Source organism: Mastigoproctus giganteus, chromosome 9 (genome assembly GCF_048544385.1).
Source record: "Mastigoproctus giganteus isolate SK-2022 chromosome 9, ASM4854438v1, whole genome shotgun sequence".
In the NCBI taxonomy this organism is placed as follows: domain Eukaryota; kingdom Metazoa; phylum Arthropoda; class Arachnida; order Uropygi; family Thelyphonidae; genus Mastigoproctus; species Mastigoproctus giganteus.
The window spans coordinates 201,593,777-201,606,188 of record NC_143583.1 but is presented as its reverse complement, the minus strand read 5'-3'; the positions used below and the strand labels follow the sequence as shown (position 1 = coordinate 201,606,188).

Genomic DNA, 12,412 nt, shown 5'->3' with positions numbered 1-12,412 from the left:
CAGTCAGTATGTCCACTAGCAAGAGAGGTGACTACGTCGCGTTGCCCAGGAATCCCATGAATTCTGTCCTTTCAGTGTACTTGGGTAGCAGAAATTTCAGAATTATCAATTGGGTGGTACCACACTCAAGGTAGGAATGAAAAAGACCTGGGGTTATTTTACAATCCAATATTAACTTCTCTGAGCAGTGCTTAGTTAGTTATTTGGGTTTTAGGAGCATTAGCAACTAAGACCATATTGCTCCGGAGTTATGCAGTGGTCATTCCCTGACCTTTTCGCATCCTCCGTATTTGGTGGTCACGGGCTCGAACCCCAGTCTAATCAAGAAGCGTGTGCTATGCACTGCTGCTCCTACCCACCTGGCTACAGAGGTGCCTCTCTGAGCAGTGCAGACAGGCTACTAGACAGCTCATATGGTTCTGTCAATGATGCATATCAATTTTTTTCAGCAGGGACAAAGAGGTAGTTATCCCACTGTACAGGATGATGCTAAAGCCACTTTGAATACTGCGTACACATCTAGAAGTCTCATTGTAGGTAGGATGTAGATCTGTTAGAATGGGTGCAGAGAAGAGCAACATAATTATTCAAAATATTTGGGGGGGGGGAAGGTTGCTCTTGCCAAGAAAGACTTGAGTTCTGTAAATTTCTGCATCCGGAAATTAGGTCCCTACAAGGTTACCTGACTGAAGTGAAGACTTAAATGGATTAAGTAAACAAAAATGCTGACAGCATCCTTACTTTTTCAGATGATGAACACAAGGGGCCATAAATAAAAAATGGACGTTGCAGGGTAAATGTCTGAAAATTTTCTTTTGGTCAGAGAGTGACTGTTAAAACAAACTTTCATGTCGTTATGGAAGCAGACAGTTTGAATAAATTTATGGAAGGAACAGGCACGTTATTTAGAGAGGATGGATAAATGATGTGGATTATTTTATCCATTTTTTTTTGTCTGATGCTGTATAAGCTTGCTTCCTTGCATCTTTTGCTGCTACTAATACTAATTTTAGTACTTTTATATAAGCCCCACATAGATGACTGCATAAATGTGCATTAAGTGCAAGGCGCCTCCGTAGCCAGGTGGGAAGGAGCAGCGGTGCTTAACACACGCTTCTTGATTAGACCAGGGTTCGACCCATCACCACCAAATACGGAGGATGCGGAAAGGTCAGGGAATGACCACCGCATATCCCGGAGCAATATGACCTTAGTTGCTAATGCTCCTAAAAACTAAATAACAACAACAGCAGCAGCAGCATTAAGTGCAAGTTACTAATATGGATAAAAGGAATATTAATAGTGGTAGGAGACAGAGTAGTTATAAATGGCTACTGCTCTTTATGGACTAACGTTATATTAGTGGGGGTACCCCAGGGTTCTCTTCTTGGATACTCACTGTTTCTACAATTCATTACTGTTATCGATATGGGTATTTCAAGTTTAATGTCAAATTTTGCTGGTGATACAAAGGTGGGCAGCATAGTTAATGATAGTAATCAGAGTATACTAGTTCAACAAGATATTAGATAAATTACTTGCATGGGCTGAGAAATGGCAGCTGAGGTTTAATACTGGAAAATGCAAACTTATGCATGTAGGTTGCAGCAGTTCCTAGAGTAGTGTACCACTTGGTGGAATGTTGGATGGAGTAGCTCTTTGTTTGGCTCTATGAAAGTTTTCTGTAAACCCACTAAACTCAAGATTGTAGAAATAAAAAGAACTTGGAAGAAACTATACAATCTGATATTAAGTTTTCTGAACAGTGTAGACAGGCTGCTAGTACAGCTTGCAAGGTTTTGTCAGTGATACAGAGGTGGTTATTTCATTACACAAAGCAATGTTTAGCCCACTTCTTAAATGATGCATATAAGCTTGAGAAGCCCCATATTTAGAAAAAAAAAATTGGCCTGTTGGAAATGGTAGCAAGACTAGTTAAGGGAATAAAGGGACTTATCAAAAGAGAGAAGTTTTGTAAGCTAGTGTTTATAAACCTGATATCTGTGGAATAATATGATTAAGGAGTTCAAGGCCTTGAAAGGTTTGAGTGAACTAAATGCTGAGTACATTTTTACACTTATTCATGTAATATATAGATAAAGGAGGTATAAATTTAAATTGAGAAGGTATAATTTTGGTCAAAGAGTGATTTTTACCATTGGAATAAGCTCCTATCCTTGTGGAGGATAGAATTTGATCGAAATTTAAGGACGGATTGGATAAATACTTGATATAAAGCATATACAAGAATTGGGAAGGTAACAGTATGCTTTACTTCACTTTATTTTTCAATTTAATTTAAATTTGATTGATTTATTTGTTTATTATTATTTTTTTTTCTTTTCTTTTCTTTGCTGGTGCTTCATAAGTTTGTTTCCTTGCATCATTTTGCTGATACTAATACTAAATAAAGCATGGTCTTAATGATAACTAATTAATGACTGCCAAGTAAATCAAAAGAGTCTGCAAGCATGTGCTAAAATTTAAAGAAGTTTTAGTTCAACAATCAGTCAATTATAGATGTCATAAGAACATTTTTTAATTTCAATCTGTAAAATCAGAATTTGCCTACAAAACTTTGGGTTGGCAAAAGAGTTTTGAATCATCATACACACAGCAGAAATTACAAATTTAATGTAAGAAAAAATTTAATGTACTAAGAATATTTCATATCATTACAATTATCCGACATAGAAAATAAAAATAAATTAAAGATTGTCATAACTTACATGTAACTGGGTTAATACATTCGAAATGGGGCTGTTTCATTTTCTTTCTTCCATCCTTTTTTATATCGAGATCTGAAAAGTCTGTAACTTCTGATGATAACATGCAACTATTTTCCATTTCAATTACTGATGGTTCGGTGGAAAGTTGTAATGAGTTCGTAACAGAAGATTGTTCTGTTATACTAGTAGACACTCTATTTGCACCCGGCACTAGTTCACTACTGGAAGATTGGTCAGTTTCTAGTTCAACTTTAATTTTAGTTGTGACCATGTCCCAGCTACCATTTGAATATTCCTGTTTTTCTGTATGTTTTGGTTCCAAATTGCATTTTAACTGAAATGTTCCTTCTGTCAAATGTATATCTGGATCTGTATGAGGTACAATAGTAGATACTCCATTTGCACCCGGCACCAGTTCACTACTAGAAGATTGGTCAGTTTCTAGTTCAACTTTAATTTTAGTTGTGACAATGTCCCACCTACCATTTGAATATTCCTGTTTTTCTGTATGTTTTGGTTCCAAATTGCATTTTAACTGAAATGTTCCTTCTGTCAAACCTATATCTGGATCTGTATTAGGTACAATAGTAGATACTCCATTTGCACCCGGCACCAGTTCACTACTAGAAGATTGGTCAGTTTCTAGTTCAACTTTAATTTTAGTTGTGACCATGTCCCAGCTACCATTTGAATATTCCTGTTTTTCTGTATGTTCTGGTTCCAAATTGCTTTTTAACTGAAATGTTCCTTCTGTCAAATGTATATCTGGATCTGTATGAGGTACAATAGATATTCCAATATTCTCACCATACATTACTAATGGATTAAGGACTTGGTGTAAACTGCTACCAGAACTATTATGTATATCATTAGTAAACTCTTTAGTATCACCTTCAATTTCCATTAACATCTCTAGAGGAAATGGGGTTTCAGCAACTTCATCTTTAAAAATGGTAACTTCTCTTCCTTGCATCTTAAAAAGATAATTAAAATGCATTACATACATTTAGCATATATATATGTATTAATGTACATGTATTTTAATTTTTAATATATTTATTTTGATTTATATAATGAAGTTTCTGGAAATAAAACAGGAACAAAGGAATCGGGAAATTATCACCTACAAGTGAATAACAGTTTCATGCCAGATGAGCCATGTGATTTCATAAAACGATCACAAAAAAAAATTCTCACAGACAAAAAACATAACAAAAATGGCAAACTCAGTTCTGATTATTTACTCAGCCTTGATTTCAGTGAGTGTGTGGGGGGGGGAGGACTACTGTTCATATGCTTTGGAATACTCCTTTCTTGTATGCCAATAGCGTAACAAAGTCATTAATTTTTCATACCCACCCTATAGATTTGATATCATTCTAAATAAAATTCTTCTCTTTCTTGGTGATATCTCTCTCTCTCTCTCTCTCTCTCCTCTCTCTCTCTCTCTCAGGGTAACTCGGAAATTTTTTTTTTTTTTTTTGGCTGGTGCAGCATATAGCTAATAATAATAATATATAAAATCAATATATTGCTAAAATATACATTTAAAGCATAACAGCTATGGCAAGGGACTTTTAAAATCAGGAGTATACCCCAGAAGTAGGGATGGTGGGGAGCACACCAGTTCAGTGTGTATCCAGATGCCATGCAAACATCTACGTTTCAATCTGGGGATCAGTAACCTTAAATTCTAAAAGATACAATTAGCACTTTCTTTATTATTATTATTGGTTTCTCTTGTTTATTTTCATTCAGTATATTTTTATTGGGTTTAACAAATCATAACAGATCAACCATTCAATTCAATAAAGAAGCAAAAAATTAATTTTTTTATTAAAACAAAAAAGGGTATATCAAATAGATGCCATGAGTGGCTTTGTTAAATTGAGGGTGTGAGTGATAGAAGGTTAAAAGCAGTGAGGTATTATCAAGAGAGACTTCAGTTTTGTAATTTGCAATTTAAAAACCATTTATCTACAGAGTGACTAGATTGAAGTTTTTGAGGGCTTGAAAGTTTGAGTAAACTGAATGCTAAGGAAATTTTTATGCTTAGTCATATGATATACACAAGGGTAAATATATTAAAATGTAGAGGGATTAATTTTAGACTACATGTACAAAGATTTTCCTTTAATATTAGTACTGGCAACATGAAGCCAGGAAGCAAAGCTTATACAGCATCGGCTGAAAACAAAATTACCCACTTTATTTGTAATTCCATCCAATAATTTGTCTAACTCTTCTTTAAATTTATTCAAAGCACTCACTTCCCAACACTAGATGCAAATTCATTCCAACAATCAATTAACCCTTTGCTGAATACTAATTTCCACACATCTACCATCTGTTCTGCAACCATTCTTTTCCAATTTAAATTCATTCCCTTGTGTTTGTCATCTGAGAATGAATAAAGATGCCATCAGCATTTAGTTTACTGAACCCTTTTTTTAAAGCCTTAGAAACTTCAATTAGGTCACCATGTAGATGCTTAGTTTTCAGACTGGAATTTACAACACCCACCTTTCTTGGTAAGAATATTCTTTTGTGCCCCATTTTGTTGCTCTTCTCTGCATCCTTTCCAACAGATCCAAGTCCATCCTAAAATGAGGTTGCCATATGCAGTATTCCAGATGTGGCCTAACCATTGCCTTATATAATAGGATATTCACCTCTTCATGCCTGCTGGTAAAGTTCCTATATACCACTGACAGAGCCCCATGAACTGTCTAGCGGCTTATTTACACTACTCTGAGATTTCATGGACTAAACAATTATACCCCTAGATATTTCTGCACTACTTAGAGCTTGGTCATACCCAACTGCAATACTTTTCTTTTATCAATGTTAAACTTCAAATGCCATTTTTCAGCCTGTCTGCTTAGTTTATTTAGATCTTTTTGAAATAGCATATTATGATTACTGTCATTAACCACTGTGCCCACCTCTCAATCATCAGAAAACTTAAGACATCAAGACTTGAAATATCTACATCAATATCATTAATAAATGTTAAAATAGTAAGGGCCAAACAAGCATCTTGTGGTGCCCCGCACATTATATTAGCCTGTGAATAGCAGTGACCACTGATAACCACTCTTTGTCATCTACCATTTAATCGAGCCACAATTACACATATTCATGATGCATACAAGAAAGCCAATACAACTTTCTCCCAATTGCCTTGTTCCACTCTATCTTGCACACTGACAGATCACATCACCCTAAATAAGGATTGTACATTTGTTTTATATAAAACAAATCACACCCACTGATTTGGCTATTGCACAGTTTATACACATTGCCAAGATCAATCACACTACAATTTCACATCTTAATCTGCTGTTTCAATGTTATAGTAATTTTTTAAAATAATAATTATTTTTTATATATAAACACTATCCAGAGTGCACATTCAAAATAATAAAAAGGATATTCTCATTCACTCTCTTTTACTCACATGAACACATTCACTCATCACACTACTCTAAATATAAACAGCACACACACTTTTTTTGCTTTGTGCAGGTTAAGTTTACCCAGGAAACTGTCAATCTTGCGTAATCGTTAGTTCAACTTGCCCATTCATTCACACGTTTCACTGGCATACATTATGTAACACTGACAACACACATGCAAGCTCATGCATACACCAGGTTGGCAGACCACATTCACACAGAACAAATATACCGCAATCACATTCACATGTACACACTACCTGGTGCACATTCACACACTAACACAAAACATACACAAAGGAAATTTTTACGATTGCACACTCATGCAACACTTGATTGGCACAAAATGGGCTCAATTTAGGTAATATCACATTCAGGTAAATCTCAGTTCGGTGGGTAGACAATGTGGGGGAGATGGCTTGGTAGTTTCAGCAGTGTTATGTTGAATATCAATAGAACTGTTTGATGGTGGATTATGCCACATTCTTTGGAAAAGTTTGTGGAGTCTGCCTAAGCAAAGCTCATCTTGCTTTAAAGGCTGCCTGCAAGAACTTAGTAAGGCTTAGTATTTTTAATATTAGTATTCTTCTATAGCAGCATTTCCCAAACTGGGGTCCGCAAAATGTTCAGAAGGAGTATCAATTAATGTGTTATATATATATATATATATATATCCAATATTTTAAATTAAATAAAATAAAATAAAACATAAGCCAGTAGTATGGCAAAAACTGTAGAGCGAAAATTAACATAAAAATAACCCAAATAAACAAACGAACGAAAAACAAGAATAGACATAAATAGTAGCCCAGAAACCCTTGTATAATTTCAAACTTTAAATCCAATTAACAAAAACTATACAAATTTTAGGATAATGCCAATTACATATTAATTTAGCGGTACCTCCCCCCAGAGAGGTACCAGTTCCGAAAGACGTGAAATATCACCAAAAGAGGGTTAAAGGAACTACCAAACGATAACAAAATCAATTTACCAGTTCTGAAAGACGTGAAATATCACCAAAAGAGGGTTAAAGGAACTACCAAACGATAACAAAATCAATTTCAATCAAAATCAATCAAAAGGAACTACCAAACGATAACAAAATCAATTTACCAGTTCCGAAAGACGTGAAATATCACCAAAAGAGGGTTAAAGGAACTACCAAACGATAACAAAATCAAAATTGATTTTGTTATCGTTTGGTAGTTCCTTTAACCCTCTTTTGGTGATATTTCACGTCTTTCGGAACTGGTACCTCTCGGGGGGGGGGGGGTACCGCTAAATTAATATGTAATTGGCATTATCCTAAAATTTGTATAGTTTTTGTTAATTGGATTTAAAGTTTGAAATTATACAAGGGTTTCTGGGCTACTATTTATGTCTATTCTTGTTTTTCGTTCGTTTGTTTATTTGGGTTATTTTTTATGTTAATTTTCGCTCTACAGTTTTTGCCATACTACTGGCTTATGTTTTAATTTATTTAATTTAAAATATTGGATGTATTTCAGCTTCATATGGAGAAATTGCATGTCGCTGCCTCTAATGAATGCTTAATTATTTATTTTCACTTTATTATAATTTAACTTATTTTAATATAAGTTCAATGATAGTATATATATATATTGATCGATTTTGTTAAATTAAATGTTATTAATCTGTAAGCAATTAGGTATATATGGATCAAGGTTACCAAGCTAGCAAATGTAAACTAACTTTAGCCTGGGAGGCCTATAAACGTTATATGAATGTAATGGTATTAAAAATAATATGATGCTAAATGATGAAAATAATGATAAAAATAACAATATAAATGCAAATAAACAAAAAATGCAAATGAACAAAATAAATTGCAATAACATTCCCTTGGCCATCAATCTGCCAACAACACTTGGCCATCAATCTGCTACTTCATTGGGGGCTTTGAGCAGAATGATAGCCAGACTAAAAGAATGTCTCATACCTACCCATTTCTGTTGTCCCCATACCAGTTTTCTGTTTTTTCTGTTGTCCCCATACCGGACAACAGAAAGGGTAGGTATGAGACATTCTTTTAGTCTGGTTATCCTTCTGCTCAAAGCCCCGATGAAGTAGCAGATTGATGGCCAAGCGAGGGAATGTTATTGCAATTTATTTTGTTCATTTGCATTTTTTGTATTTATATTGTTATTTTCATCATTTAGCATCATATTATTTTTAATACCATTACATTCAAATAACGTTTATAGGCCTCCCAGGCTAAAGTTAGTTTACATTTGCTAGCTTGGTAACCTGATCCATATACACCTAATTGCGTATAGATAAATAACATTTAATTAAACAAAATCGATCAATATAATTTCATGTACGTATAATGTCTAATTGCCCTTTGTACAATAGCATTAACGTTGCACAACTGACAAAGGCGCCTCCGTAGCCAGGTGGGCAGGAGCAGCAGTGCGTAGCACACGCTTCTTGATTAGACCGGGATTCGAGCCCGTGACCACCAAATACGGAGGATGCGGAAAGGTCAGGGAATGACCACCGCATATCCCGGAGCAATATGGCCTTAGTTGCTAATGCTCCTAAAAAACCAAATAATAAAAACAACTGACAAACTCCTAACACTGTAAAATTGATTAGTATATATATATATATATATATATATACACACACACACACACACTGAGTGATCACTGAATTATGACCACCCCTATGAAAACTGAATGCGACCCATTGACCACGTGAGGTACGAGAGTGCGCAGTTAGCTGACCTACATAGCATAGTTAAGGTGTCAGTGGTTCAGTAGGTAGTAAAATTCCGAGCGTGATGGGTAAAAGGAAGGATTTATCGGACTTTGATAAAGGACAGATTTTGGGAGCTCGACGAGCTGGTGCCTTGATTTCCCAAATAGCTGAACTGTTAGGATGTTCGAGAGCAGCCGTTGTTAAAGTGTACCAGGACCGGCATAAAAGTGGTCAAACAATGACCCGACGGCAGAACTACAAAGGTCAGCGAAAGGTTGATGTTAGAGGAGAAAGCCAGGTCTGATGACTTGTACAGGCACAGCACTGTTGAAGAGTTGACTACCCAATACAACATGGGCCAACCCAGAACAATATCTGGCATGCCCATGCATCGCACGCTCGCACGTATGGGCTATACCTGCACATGACGACCCCTGCGGCATCCTCTCCTAACCAAGGTTCATCGGTGTAAAAGACTCGCCTTGTGCAAAGAGCATGCAAGTTGGACATTAGAAGGCTGGAAGAAGGTGTGCTGGTTGGATAAGTCACGTTATTTACTCCATACCATGGATGGTCGTGTACGGATTTGGCATCAACAACATGAGGCTCTTGATCCATCATGTATGGTATCAAAGGTGCAGGCTGGTGGAGGCAGTTGTATGGTGTGGGGCATGTTTCACTGGCAGGAACTTGAACCTCTGGTGCATGTGGAACAACGTATCACTGGTCTCCACTATCATCAACTGCTTGCTGACTGTGTACACCCCACTATGTTACACTTTTCCCAAATGTGATGGTGTCTTCCAAGATGACAATGCGCTGAGTCATCAGACACTTGATGTGCAGGAATGGTTTGAGGAACACAGTTCTGATTTTCAGCATATCGATTGGCCTCCGAACTCTACCGATATCAATCCCATAGAGCACTCGTGGGACACTATGGAAAAGCATATCAGGCGTCTTGATATACACCAATCACCTCCATACCTGCATTGCTGACCGCATTACACGCGGCTCGGTTGGCCATACCTCCCGAACACTTCCGACACCTTGTTGAATCAATGCCATGTCGGATAGCTGCTGCACTGAGGGCAAAAGGAGGACCTACAAAGCATTAGGTAGGTAGGTGGTCATAATTCAGTGATCACTAAGTGTATATGTAAGGGTCTGCAGATCTCGGTACTTTGGGAGCAGTTATTCTACAGAAAGGACAAACAGGATAGGAGAGAGGGAGGGAGTTATGCTTTTAGCAATAAAATATCATTTTAATTGTCTCATATTATAAATAGTTTTCGTTGGCATTATTAAAACGATGCCAATTACCTACTTCAACAGTTCACTATGAACAAAACGTGGTGCAATGGCACTAACCTGTTCACTAGTGAATCTTGCACACAGCCTCATGCTTTATGCAAAATAATCACATTAATTATATATATATACCAATTATATTAATACCAATTTTTTAGCCTATACTAATACCAATGTTAAATATAAAGGACTGGGCAAATTATTCGAAACAAAAGACAAACATTTTATTTTTGACTGATGAATGAACTTGCTTCCTTGCATCATTTAGACAACACTAATAAATCATCACATAGTTACAACAGTTATGATATGATAACTATAATATAATTTTAGAAAACTTTTATAATCACTTAGTAAGAACTAAACTTTATTATCTGTCACGCAGGTTTCACATTATTGTCAGTTTTTTAATTTAGGTCAATTGAATTAATTAAGGCATCTACTTTGTGGCATGTGGTGAACAATATTTCGTAGGTGGCCCTATGGGGGGTTAAATCCCCCCAAGAACATTTTTTGTATATAATTGTACCGCCACACGTCGATGCTTGTAAAAGCTACCAATGTACGAAGGTAGAAATTTCTGGGCATATCACTGCAATGATTTATTGCAGTGATTTATTAAGTCAAAAAACTTAAAACACTGCAATAAAATCTGGATATAATAGTCTGTGCAAAAAGAATGATAGTCTGTGCAAAATGAAAACCTAAAAACTTATATGTTGCCTACAGTCCTTTGTTTTTCTATTGCATATCTACTATAAAAGGACTGTAGATAGTATTTAGCAAAGGAAACAATTAAAAAAAATGCAAGCACTAAAAACTTACATGTTACCACAGTCCTTTCTTTGCTACTGCATCTGTACTGTCAATAGACAGAACTTGGGAACATAATACTCCACTGAATACATGTGATGTCATTATACTCCATTATGGCCCCAAGGGGACAGAAGGGTTCCCACCTTCACTGTTGAAGCTGATATACCAGCACAACAGGATATGTATTTCTTGTGGCAGCATCCTAACTCATTCTCACAAAGCTGGAAAAGATTATCTGCGCTCAAGCAATAATCTTCTCCAACAATAGTGAAAACTGTACTTTGTCAGTAGAAAAATAGAGCTTTTCTATTCCCAATGAAAGCTGATGCCCATGACATCATAATTTTTCACACCATCCCATGAAAGCTGATGCACGTGCATATTTTTTGCATGTGCATTAGTTCTGATATGCATAATTTACATATCAGAGCTGATGCACATCAGATTTTTTCACACGTGATCTGTGGAAATTATGACTGCTGCAAGTGATTTGTTGCACTGCAAGAAGTGTAACAAATTTCTGCAATAAATGGACATCAGAGGGTATGCTAGCAGGCACGCAAGTTAATTATACTAACATGAGTAGATGCAAATTGCAAAAAAATTTCCAAAAGTAAGAGTTTGCCTATTATTTATTATTTTATTATAATACTTGTCCAAATGAAAGTAACATCAATATGTAAGGAAAGATTTTCATTTTTTTTCCACTCAGAGCAATAAATACTTGAGGAAAATGAAAAACTAAAACTTACAGCAATGTCAATTTTGCTATTTCTGAAGTACCAGTATCCGATAAATATTTTTATTTTTAAATTTAAGGAGCTTTGACACACTTTATGGCATGCACCCAGTCAAATGCCAACTTTCAAGTAGGATTGCCAAAAAAAAAAAAAAAAAAAAAACCAAGTGCAATGGTTTATTTTATACCCCACACTTTCTCATTCAACATTTATTTTTTCACAGGATGTGTTCATTTTAGCACAATTAATCATGCAAACTGAAAAGCCCCCAGGGGCTCACATCTGGTGAGTATGGGCTTGGCACACCCAGGGTCCCGAGCTGGATATTATAATTCTCTTTCTTGGTGATTACCCCCCCTCTCTTTCTTGGTGATCCCCCCCCACTCTCTTTCTTGGGGGTAATTCAGAAATTTTTTTTTTGGCTGGTGCAGCATAAGCCTCAGGCTTCCTTGCACCATATGGGCTAATAATAATAAAGCCAAACTTATGAAAGAATACTCCAATTCTTGTGTCCTACACTCTAATAGATATACAAGGAGGAGAGTCCACCTTACACACTTAACTGGTTCCTGAATTTTAAAGTACAAGACAAATGAGTCTATTACAGATGATAATCCAGCGGGTGGTTGAT

General features: G+C 36.0%; 1 protein-coding gene across 3 annotated transcripts in view; it reads right to left on the bottom strand.

Moving 5' to 3' along the window:
* Positions 1-12,412, bottom strand: part of LOC150081031 (uncharacterized) — a 64,039-nt gene that overhangs the window by 49,399 nt on the left and 2,228 nt on the right. For 2 of the 3 annotated variants that reach the window (XM_090381001.1, XM_090381003.1), the window contains exon 2: positions 2,711-3,702. In XM_090381001.1, the coding sequence (XP_090237127.1) occupies positions 2,719-3,702 (984 nt within the window). In that variant the 3' untranslated portion in view covers positions 2,711-2,718. Of the gene's footprint in view, positions 1-2,710; positions 3,703-12,412 lie in introns of those variants that run through there. The other variant, XM_090381002.1, reaches the window with a different exon arrangement.